The 12,591-nt window shown below is 45.6% G+C and overlaps 1 protein-coding gene across 3 annotated transcripts in view; it reads right to left on the bottom strand.

The window, feature by feature from the left end:
* Nucleotides 1-12,591, bottom strand: part of ZFYVE16 (zinc finger FYVE-type containing 16) — a 200,088-nt gene that overhangs the window by 147,470 nt on the left and 40,027 nt on the right. For 2 of the 3 annotated variants that reach the window (XM_063963906.1, XM_063963907.1), the window contains exons 3-4: nt 9,555-11,653; nt 730-826 (exon numbers count right to left, since the gene is read on the bottom strand). In XM_063963906.1, the coding sequence (XP_063819976.1) occupies nt 730-826; nt 9,555-11,653 (2,196 nt within the window). The remainder of the gene's footprint in view (nt 1-729; nt 827-9,554; nt 11,654-12,591) is intronic. The other variant, XM_063963908.1, reaches the window with a different exon arrangement.

Here is a 12,591-nt window from a genome sequence, read left to right as displayed (position 1 = left end):
CAGGAAAACACTAAGCACAAGACAGAAGTAGTAAACAGGGGCAGGGAGTACTGTGGAAGAAGCACTCTCACTGGCTGAATAAAATCGAATGTTAAATGGCTTATGTATAGAAACTGTGCAAGTGCTGTAACCCATGGAAACCAAGCACATTAAAGAAGGTGTACACTTTTTGAAATCCCTTGTCAAATGAACCATTCCCATATGAATTTCTACAAAGCTCTACCCCCCCCTGGGATCCCTTCATTACCTGGAGCAGAGGTAATTCCGTACAACGCTACTATAAAACTATGGGCAGCCTTCAATGGACTTACAGCAACATACAGGACATCTCCTTGGCTGCACATGGTTACAGCACAGCACTTTGCACTAGGTTAATAATTACTCCCTATATAACCAAAGCTTTACTGTTCCGCATATTAAACAAGTTCTATTATACATTCAAGTTCCAAAACAAAACGTTTCAACCAAGCATGCAAATTTATATAATGCTCTACCTGTCGGGCCACCCTCTGTATGACAGACTAAATTTGCACAATTTGTTATAGTGTAAGGCTTGGTGGTTAAAGAAGGGAATGAAGAATGAACTGGAATATTAGATGACCTTCACATCCAAATCCACATTTACTAAGAGGTGCTTACACCACAAAGAGTTCCAGAATGTGTGAGTGAATATGATAGAGGTGTGACACTTAACATGCACTAGAGAGGGAAGAAGAGCATGCTGCTTACCTTTAGTAATGTAATCATAGCACACCACACACACTCTGGCTTCTTTATCCATGTACTGCAGCTTACACTTCTGACTACAACACACAGCACAAAAAACCTAAACCAAAAAATAAAAATGAGCTTGTAGTTGACAGCCTACACATGTCTGATTAATAAACTACTTACGAGCTACACAAAACCAGTTTTAGAGAATGACCAATGTAGAACTACACCCAAGTAATCATGTTTAACTGAATTCATGACCAATGCATCCTCATAGCTTTCTTCTGGATGCACATGTTTGCAAATTAAATAATGCAGCAGGAAGCAGATCCCATAATTAGAATCTGGATGAAGAATGAAATACACTGGTACGCACGTGTTTCCACTTTTCTGTCTCGGCTCTTGGAAAGCATTACATGTACTATCACACATTTTGTACATTGGTTTTTCTTTAATTGAATTGAGTAGGCAAGTGGATGGACACACAAAGATAAAAACACGATATATGATAAACACATATTAGGTGTACACCTTGGGGCAGATTCAACTCTGCAAGCAGAAATAAGCATTAAATAATTAGCTCCGGGCACATTACCCAGGAGAGCAGACAACGCAACACAACCCGCAGCAAAATTAATGCCACTTAGTGTCACATTTCCATACGTGGAATCTTTATACCACTAGATTTAATAATCCACTCTCCTTTCTATTCTATACATTCACAGGTCGCACCACTGCCCGCTATAATATTACAAAGTTCCCCATTATTATCTGGTTTAAAGGAGGAGTCAGAACAGTAGTATTACAAGTAACTTTGTATGAACATATATAAATCATTCAGGAATAATCTAAACTAGAAAAATGCCATTTAATATCTTATTGGTATTGATTTCATTGCCTGAAGGAGCATTCAGTTGCACTGAGAAACAAGTTGCAAGAGTCTTTTAGGTGAGAATTGTATCTTACTTTTAAATTTATTTGATGATTTATTTTTATGTGGGGTTTTTTTTGTCTATTTTGTTTTAGGTTGTTAATCCAGTACTGTTACATGTTTTCTTGGTTCAGAAACATTTAAACTTTATATTATTATAAATGTTTATTAGAAAATTTTATTGGCAAACATAATTCATTTCTCTGACGTCCTAGTGGATGCTGGGTACTCCGTAAGGACCATGGGGTATAGACGGGCTCCGCAGGAAACTGGGCACTCTTAAAAAAAAGATCAGGTACTATATCTGGTGTGCACTGGCTCCTCCCTCTATGCCCCTCCACCAGACCTCAGTTAGTATCTGTGCCCGGCCAGAGCTGGATGCACACTAGGGGCTCTCCTGAGCTTCCTAGAAAAGAAAGTATTTGTTAGGTTTTTTATTTTCAGTGAGATCTGCTGGCAACAGACTCACTGCTCCGTGGGACTGAGGGGAGAGAAGCGAACCTACCTGCTTGCAGCGAGCTTGGGCTTCTAAGGCTACTGGACACCATTAGCTCCAGAGGGATCGAACACAGGCCCAGCCTCGGTCGTCCGGTCCCGGAGCCGCGCCGCCGTCCCCCTTGCAGAGCCAGAAGACGGAAGAAAACAGAAGAAAACCGGCGGCTGAAGACTTCGGTCTTCAATAAGGTAGCGCACAGCACTGCAGCTGTGCGCCATTGCTCCCAAGCACACCACACGCTCCGGGCACTGGTGGGTGCAGGGCGCTGGGGGGGGCGCTCTGGGCTGCAATATGTATACCTTTTTGGGCAAAATGCACATAATACAGTGTCTAACAATCTATATGTGCCTAATCCCCTGCCATAAATTTTATTAAAAAAGCGGGAGAAGCCCGCCGCGGAGGGGGCGGGGCTATCTTCCTCAGCACACCGGCGCCATTTTCTCTTCACAGCTCCGCTGGAAGGACGCTCCCCAGGCTCTCCCCTGCAGTATATACTACAAGAAGGGTAAAAAAGAGAGGGGGGGGCACATAAATTTAGGCGCAAATTGTGTATTATAGCAGCTACTGGGAAAAATCACTCAGTATAGTGTACATCCCTGTGATATATAGCGCTGTGGTGTGTGCTGGCATACTCTCTCTCTGTCTCCCCTAAGGACTTAGTGGGGCCCTGTCCTCAGTCAGAGCATTCTCTGTGTGTGTGTGCGGTGTGTCGGTACGGCTGTGTCGACATGTTTGATGAGGAGGCTTATGTGGAGGCGGAGCAGATGCCGATAAGTGTGATGTCACCACCTGCGGGGCAGACACCAGAGTGGATGGATATGTGGAAGGTATTACACGACAGTGTCAACTCTTTGCATAAAAGGTTCGATGACATAACAGCTGTGGGACAGCCGGCTTCTCAGCCCGTGCCTGCCCAGGCGTCTCAAAGGCCATCAGGGGCTCAAAAACGCCCGCTACCTCAGATGGCAGACACAGATGTCGACACGGAGTCTGACTCCAGTGTCGACGAGGACGAGACTAATGTACATTCCACAAGGGCCACCCGTTGCATGATTACGGCAATGAAAAATGTGTTGCACATTTCTGACATTAACCCAGGTACCACTAAAAAGGGTATTATGTTTGGGGAGAAAAAGCAACCAGTGGTTTTTCCCCCATCAGATGAGTTGAATGAAGTGTGTGAAGAAGCGTGGGCTTCCCCCGATAAGAAACTGGTGGTTTCTAAAAAATTACTGATGGCGTACCCTTTCCCGCCAGAGGACAGGTTACGTTGGGAGACGTCCCCTAGGGTGGATAAAGCGCTCACAAGCTTGTCAAAAAAGGTGGCACTGCAGTCTCAGGATACGGCCGCCTTAAAGGAGCCTGCGGATAGAAAGCAGGAAGCTATCCTGAAGTCTGTATATACACACTCAGGTGCTATACTGAGACCTGCAATTGCTTCAGCACGGATGTGTAGTGCTGCCGCAGCTTGGTCCGATACCCTGTCAGATAATATTGATACCCTAGACAGGGATACTATTTTGCTAACCATAGAGCATATTAAAGACGTCGTCTTATATATGAGAGATGCACAGAGGGATATTTGCCGGCTGGCATCTAGAATTAATGCAATGTCCATTTCTGCCAGGAGAGTATTATGGACTCAGCAGTGGACAGGTGATACGGATTCTAAAAGGCACATGGAGGTTTTGCCTAATAACGGTGAGGAATTGTTTGGGGATGGTCTCTCGGACCTCGTATCCACAGCAACAGCTGGGAAGTCGACATTTTTACCTCAGGTTTCCTCACAGCCAAAGAAAGCACCGTATTATCAGGTACAGTCCTTTCGGCCCCAGAAAGGCAAGCGGGTCAGAGGCGCTTCCTTTCTGCCCAGAGGCAGGGGAAGAGGGAAAAAGCTGCATCAGACAGCAAGTTCCCAGGAACAGAAATCCTCCCCTGCTTCCTCTAAGTCCACCGCATGACGCTGGGGCTCCACAGGCGGAGCCAGGTGCGGTGGGGGCGCGTCTCCGGAACTTCAGCGACCAGTGGGTTCGCTCACAGGTGGATCCCTGGGTTCTGCAAGTAGTGTCACAGGGATACAAACTGGAGTTCGAGGCGACTCCCCCTCGCTGTTACCTCAAATCAGCCTTGCCTGCTGCTCTCGGAGAAAGGGAGGTAGTACTGGCGGCTATTCACAAGCTGTATCTTCAGCAGGTGATAATCAAGGTACCCCTCCTTCAACAGGGACGGGGTTACTATTCCACAATGTTTGTGGTACCGAAACCAGACGGTTCGGTGAGACCCATTCTAAATTTGAAATCCTTGAACATTTATATAAGAAAGTTCAAGTTCAAGATGGAATCGCTCAGGGCGGCTATTGCAAGCCTGGAAGAGGGGGATTTTATGGTGTCATTGGACATCAAGGATGCTTACCTGCATGTCCCCATTTATCCACCCCACCAGGAGTACCTCAAGTTTGTGGTACAGGACTGTCATTACCAATTCCAGACGCTGCCGTTTGGTCTGTCCACGGCACCGCGGGTATTTACCAAGGTAATGGCCGAAATGATGATGCTCCTCCGACAGAAAGGAGTCATAATTATCCCGTACTTGGACGATCTCCTTATGAAGGCGAGGTCCAAGGAGCAGTTGCTAGTCAGCGTAGCACTATCTCAGGAAGTGCTCCATCAGCACGGCTGGATTCTGAATATCCCAAAGTCACAGCTGATTCCTGCGAAGCGTCTGCTGTTCTTGGGCATGATTCTGGATACAGAACAGAAGAAGGTGTTTCTCCCGGTGGAGAAGGCCCAGGAATTATCTCTGGTCAGGGACCTCCTGAAACCAAAGCAGGTGTCGGTGCATCACTGCACGCGAGTACTGGGAAAGATGGTAGCTTCTTACGAAGCGATTCCCTTCGGCAGATTCCATGCAAGGATCTTTCAGTGGGATCTGTTAGACAAATGGTCCGGATCGCATCTCCAGATGCATCGGTTGATCACCCTGTCCCCGAGGGCCAGGGTGTCTCTGCTGTGGTGGCTGCAGAGTGCTCATCTGCTCGAAGGCCGCAGTTTCGGCATACAGGACTGGGTCCTGGTGACCACGGATGCAAGCCTCCGAGGTTGGGGGGCAGTCACCCAGGGAAGAAACTTCCAAGGACAATGGTCGAGTCAGGAAACTTCCCTTCACATAAATATTCTGGGACTAAGGGCCATCTACAACGCCCTGAGTCAAGCAGAACCCCTGCTTCAAAACCAACCAGTTCTGATTCAGTCAGACAACATCACAGCAGTCGCCCACGTAAACCACCAGGGCGGCACAAGAAGCAGGATGGCAATGGCAGAAGCCACAAGAATTCTTCGATGGGCGGAGAATCACATGATAGCCCTGTCAGCAGTGTTCATTCCGGGAGTGGACAACTGGGAAGCAGACTTCCTCAGCAGGCACGACCTCCACCCGGGAGAGTGGGGACTTCATCCAGAAGTCTTCAAGCTGATAATAAATCGCTGGGAACGGCCACAGGTGGACATGATGGCGTCCCGCCTCAACAAAAAGCTTAAAAAAGATATTGCGCCAGGTCAAGGGACCCTCAGGCAATAGCTGTGGACGCTCTAGTGACACCGTGGGTGTACCAGTCGGTGTATGTGTTCCCTCCTCTTCCTCTCATACCCAAGGTACTGAGGTTAATAAGAAAAAGGGGAGTAAGAACTATACTCATTGTTCCGGATTGGCCAAGAAGAACTTGGTACCCAGAACTTCAGGAAATGATCTCAGAGGACCCATGGCCTCTGCCGCTCAGACAGGACCTGCTACTGCAGGGGCCATGTCTGTTCCAAGACTTACCGCGGCTGCGTTTGACGGCATGGCGGTTGAACGCTGGATCCTAAAGGAAAAGGGCATTCCAGATGAAGTCATTCCTACGCTGATAAAAGCTAGGAAGGATGTGACAGCAAAGCATTATCACCGCATATGGCAAAAATATGTTGCTTGGTGTGAGGCCAAGAAGGCCCCAACGGAGGAATTTCAGCTGGGTCGATTTCTGCACTTCCTACAGTCAGGAGTGACTATGGGCCTTAAATTGGGTTCCATAAAAGTCCAGATTTCGGCCCTGTCTATTTTCTTTCAAAAAGAACTGGCTTCACTGCCTGAAGTTCAGATGTTTGTTAAGGGAGTGCTGCATATTCAGCCCCCTTTTGTGCCTCCAGGGGCACCTTGGGATCTCAACGTTGTGCTGGATTTCTTAAAATCACATTGGTTTGAGCCACTTAAAACCGTGGAGCTAAAATATCTCACGTGGAAAGTAGTCATGCTATTGGCCTTGGCTTCGGCCAGGCGCGTGTCAGAATTGGCAGCTTTGTCGTGTAAAAGCCCATATCCGATTTTCCATATGGACAGGGCAGAATTGAGGACTCGTTCCCAATTTCTCCCGAAGGTGGTTTCAGCTTTTCATTTGAATCAACCTATTGTGGTGCCTGCGGCTACTCGTGACTTGGAGGATTCCAAGTTGCTGGACGTAGTCCGGGCCCTAAAAATCTATGTTTCCAGGACAGCTGGAGTCAGGAAAACTGACTCGCTATTTATCCTGCATGCACCCAACAACTTGGGTGCTCCTGCTTCAAAGCAGACTATTGCTCGCTGGATCTGTAGCACGATTCAACTTGCACATTCTGCGGCTGGACTGCCGCATCCAAAATCTGTAAAAGCCCATTCCACAAGGAAGGTGGGCTCTTCTTGAGCGGCTGCCCGAGGGGTCTCGGCTTTACAACTTTGCTGAGCTGCTACTTGGTCGGGTTCAAACACGTTTGCAAAATTCTACAAGTTTGATACCCTGGCTGAGGAGGACCTTGAGTTTGCTCATTCGGTGCTGCAGAGTCATCCGCACTCTCCCGCCCGTTAGGGAGCTTTGGTATAATCCCCATGGTCCTTACGGAGTACCCAGCATCCACTAGGACGTCAGAGAAAATAAGAATTTACTCACCGGTAATTCTATTTCTCGTAGTCCGTAGTGGATGCTGGGAGCCCGTCCCAAGTGCGGACTCTCTGCAATACATGTATATAGTTATTGCATAACTAAAGGGTTATTGTTTTGAGCCATCTGTTACTGAGGCTCATTATTGTTTCATACTGTTAACTGGGTATAGTTATCACAAGTTATACGGTGTGATTGGTGTGGCTGGTATGAGTCTTACCCTGGATTCCAAATCCTTTCCTAGTAATGTCAGCTCTTCTGGGCACAGTTTCCCTAACTGAGGTCTGGAGGAGGGGCATAGAGGGAGGAGCCAGTGCACACCAGATATAGTACCTGATCTTTCTTTTAAGAGTGCCCAGTCTCCTGCGGAGCCCGTCTATACCCCATGGTCCTTACGGAGTACCCAGCATCCACTACGGACTACGAGAAATAGAATTACCGGTGAGTAAATTCTTATTATTTCTGAGAATAAAGAGACACTCACTACCTGTTGCAACCTCTTTACAAACGATATATTAGGAGTGGAGTATTGAACACCCCAGTTCCTGTATAAAGTGATACTATATTGTAAATATTCGTTTATATCTTGCAAAAATTAGTAATTTGTAGATCTCCTATTTTTAAACATTGATTATTAGAATTGCCCTGAAATTAGAGCCCTCAATTATTTATGGTTAGCACTTTTTTGTTTTCTTGTGTATATCCTACATCATAATTTTTTGAGATACATTAATCCAGCACTAGAGACAAGTCTGTCCTCAAGAGTGTCATTCTAAGCAGTGGGTGGATTTAGAGAACAAGTTGACTGGTGCGGACGCACCCTCCTATCTGCCATGGATTCTCAGTAAACAGACCCAGAGCCATCCTCTCTAACTGTGACAGCCTTAATAAATTGACATTTCCTATACCCCTCTCCTCAGACCCCTCTGGAATCACCCCATATTCCTGACCGGCTCTCCATGGCATCTGACAGTGTCGCTGAAGGTATTACCCACTTCAGACATATTGAAGGTAGAATCACCCCACAGACCTTTGTGGATGTCACCTCCTCCATTACATCCACCTCCCCTCCCCCTAGCATCCTTCAAACAGCTTTGCATATACAGACCCAATGATGGTAGCATTGTATCTTTTCTATAGCACGCTATCCTGATTCTACAGGACCCATCTCTGCCTGCCCATGTACTAGCTTGGGCAGTGCTCATACCATATCAAATGTATCCAAGTGCTCTATAAAAGTGGCCATTACAGAGAATTTTTATAGAAGTGACCATCACGTGCTACTTAGGGGTAAATGTATCGTGCCGCTATAACACTTCCTGCTTCGCCTCATTACCAAGGTGAAGCAGGAAGGGACATCGATAAGATGTACTAACATCTTGTCTGCCGAGGCAGGGGAGAAAAAGCTTCCCCCACCGGCGAGGTCTGCCGAGCACACATCGCTTCAGCTCAGTGCTGAAGCTCTGTGTCTCCTTGTCCCGGCCGGCTCCAGTGCCCCTGTGCCGGATCTCGCTACTCACACGAGATCCCCTGTGCACTCCGGAGCTGGCACCCACAACAGCCAGGGACAGCTCTGTCCCTGCTGTGGTCTATGGGCATCGCCACCTGCAGATGTCGGATTGGTCAGCATCGTATTGCCAGCACATATTGGCTTGCTATCTTTTATATAGCAGCAGAGGCGCACAGCGCCACTGTGCACACTCCACCACTATAATACATGGAGGAGATGCGGTATCAGTGCACATAACATGCGCCGATACCACTTCTCCCCCATAACGAGGATTAATACATTTATCCCTTAGTTCCTGATATTGCACTCAGTTTGATTCTCTTGGTACTCATTTTATAACACGACCCTTCCTGGCCTTAAGTAATTCACCACTACCCGCCTCAATGTCATGATCCCCCCACTCAGTTCCCTTTTACCCCATCACTTCATAGTAATCCTCTTCATCCCTTAGCTCTCTTAGTCAACTATTTCTATAATTCCTAGCTCCAATCAGCCATCTGGCCTTAAATTCACTTCATTAGGTCAATCCCCGTCATTTCTTTCTTTTATGGTTGATGAAGATTTTTATATCTGTCTTGGAGTGTTCTACATTTCACCAACACTGTTACGGTTTCACTTTTTATCTAATGATGTTTTAGCTATACATGACTCTCTCTCAAGCTTTCCTGCCAGTTATTTCTTATTGATCTTGTTCCTGCTATTACATCTTGCGAAACCTAGAGATTGGAGCAATTGGAATAAAATAAAATAAAAAATAAAAATAAAATATATATATATTTTATACGGGCCAACACCTGAATCAGAAACAGTATATTTTTCCTAGAAGATATTAGCTTAACACAATGGTTGTTTTCAATAGTAAGGCCCTTAATTGAGAATACTTTCTGCAGAAATTAGTGGTTTGCCATTACAATGTGTTCTTCCAATAACCCAGCATAAAGGAACAATCTATTTAACTTACTTTTCCGCAAGCTCTACAATGGTGTCTCCGCTTAGTAAAAGTGAACCGAATACTGCAGTTCATGCAGTTAGAAGCTTCTGAGTCAGGGATCCAGGCTGGCTGTCTCTGGCCAAGAACAGGATTTTCAATGGCCCCATCCTCTTGTCTTCCTAAGGACTCCTTCATGCTTAGCTCAGGGCTCTCATCAGAATCTATATTCACTGGTTTTGGCAAAAAACTTCTGTGATAAGGAGTTGGTGGTGTTTCACCATGAGAAGGAAAGTTGTTGGGACTGGATTCTTTAGTTGCTTGTTCATCAAGATTTCTTTCTAGGCCTTTATTATTTAGTTTTTCTGGTTGATTAATAGCCAGAGATTTTGGTGGCTGGCGAAACAACAGCTGCTTAGGCCTAGCACCCATGTGTGAAACCATATTAGCGTCTGGAAGATTTTCTTGACTTTGAGCTAAATTTGCAGAAAATCCAGTAGTCTGGGATTCATCTGTGCTGCAAGCAGCACTGTCTTCTCCTTGGTCTTGATCTATCTTCTGAGACTGCAACCGGTCACTGGGAGCATAAGTGATAGTTCCACATGAATCAGCTTCACTTAAATCACAGCCTGGGAGGATTCCCAAAGCATTTTCTTTATTTAAAGTTACGCCTTCCTCACTGAGAAAAGCATCTAGCTCAGAGTCACTAATGTATGCGTCACCTAACAGGTCATTAGGGTCATTTAGCAAATTGTGACTTATGAAATCACATAAGACAGCATCATCTAATTCACTGCTACAAATCTGGTCAAGCGCTGGTGTAGATGGAACCACTTGGATTTTTGCTGCAGTAGGCAATTCAGTAGATGGTTTTTGATGAAAATCTTTGTCCTGTAAATTTATTTCACTGGCTACAACATTCGCTACAGCAACAGGTAATAGGGACGCAGGTTGTAAGGACACAGTTTCAGCACTTGTACAATCATCTTGTGAAACAGTCACAGGTATATCTTCTACAATCTCTGCGCTTGCAGAGCGATTATATAGCACCATACTCTGATCTTTAACTAGCAGACCACTACTGCCTTCCATCCTTAAATTGACTGAATTGTTGCTGCATAGAGAGTCTTTAGGAGCAAGCGCGCTGCCTGCAGATGCAAATATCGGAGTAGACATTACATCATTGCCCTCTGACATAATCATACTTGTATCTTCAGGTCTCCCCAAAGATGGACATTCATTAGGACTATTTTCGATATCACTGGAAGTTCCACATTTACCTCCAAAGTCGGCATGTTGCTTAGCAACAATTGTGGCTTGTGAACTTGCTGCGGGCATTACCATGTGCTCACAATTTAACCTATGTTCTGCTTCCATCGCATGCTCGTGTGACACCAGGCCCGTGTGATCTTCAGTTAATGCCTCATAGGACAGATCATCACTTACATATCCGTCAGTGCTCGAGCTACTTGTACTACTTATAGAGTCACTGCTGGAAACAAAATCGGACGTTTCTCTTGCATCGTCCAAGTTAGCGGAAAGTTCTGAGTCAACCTGAATGTCTGGACTTCTGGCTTCAAGGCTTAGATCAAGCATGTTAGTTGCACTCTTCGATAGCCAGCTGGAATTTACCGGAGCTATATCCCCGCTATTCACTTTTTCATGTTGTGATGAAGTGGCAGCACCTGAAGATGGAATGGCGAAGAAACCCTCATCAGAAAGCAACTCCAGATCAGAGACAACATTTCCACTAGAGTGCAGAGCATCAGGAATCAAGGACTCATTACTACTTGCAGTATGGAGCAAACTGCCTGTGTCACTGATAAGGTCACATATAGGTACACTACTTCTCCCGGTACTGGATTCATCTTCATTGGACGTTCCACCATCTACACAGGATAAAAGATCAGGGCCAGTCATATTTTTTTCACTTTGTGGAATGGGGCTTACAGTTTTACATTCTGCGTCATTTTCTGCAGGCCAAACAGAGGATAGAGATGGTTGGGGGTTGTTCTCACACAACTGCTTCCCAGCTGGTGGGAAATTTGGCTGCAGGTAGTAATCACCTGAAGACCGTGCCTTTTGGTTTGAGTTAAAGGGGCCTTCACATGGCTGATAGGTTTCCAGCTCATCTGTACAAATAAACAAATAAAAAAGTTAAAACACCTGAATTCTCCAAAATCCTTCACCATATCTATATAGCCAGAAAAAGGGCAATCATTATCTCTTACAATTATTACTTGCTTGGTACATGAAAATGGTTATTGGGACAGAATGTTCAAAAATATGATGATTAAAGTTGTAAGACTTTGATCACCTAGGAGCGAATTAATAAAGGGAGAACCAATCATTACATTTCCTGTCCTCTATACAACACCAACAGCTGACATCCCGGATCCTGAGCGGACACCGCTTTCAGTACCGGAATAGATAAAAATCAACAAAACATAAATTTTTATAATCAGTTACCGGTATTTTTATTGTGCAAAAACCCAGTCATGTGTTTGATATATGTAAATATTGACACATGCACAAATATAAGTTTGCTATACTAACTTGCTGTTTCTTGAGATACTGTTTGCATATCGTCTTCTCCAACAACAAATACATTGGGCCCGATTCATATCTGTACACTAAAACTGCGGCTGATGCAATTTTTGACTCGGAGTATGTGCAGAAATATGCTAATGTGACAGCCACCGGGATTTGTACTGAGACGCCCAGAGACTTCACAGCTGTGTACACATTCACAGCATCAACGCAGATCCCTGAATCTATGGTCACTCCGAATGGCATCTGCAACAGAGGCACGGGAGAAGTGTTTCCTGCATACAGGATCACAGTCGGAGGCTGATACACTCCGAGAAACTGGTCCCCACATACCCGCGATTTTGCAACCATTTCCCGTATCTCCCACAAAGCAGCTGCTCCCTGTCAACCACATGTAAATCAATCCTCACTGCTACCGTAGTCAACAATTCAGTGTGTGTACTGCGGCAGTGACACATGCGCAGGCCACTGATAACCTCTCAATTATGAATCAGGCCCACTGTCTATGGGTCAGAGCGCT

The sequence above is a fragment of the Pseudophryne corroboree genome, chromosome 1, assembly GCF_028390025.1.
Source record: "Pseudophryne corroboree isolate aPseCor3 chromosome 1, aPseCor3.hap2, whole genome shotgun sequence".
Taxonomy (NCBI): domain Eukaryota; kingdom Metazoa; phylum Chordata; class Amphibia; order Anura; family Myobatrachidae; genus Pseudophryne; species Pseudophryne corroboree.
This window is presented reverse-complemented; position numbering and strand designations above follow the sequence as displayed.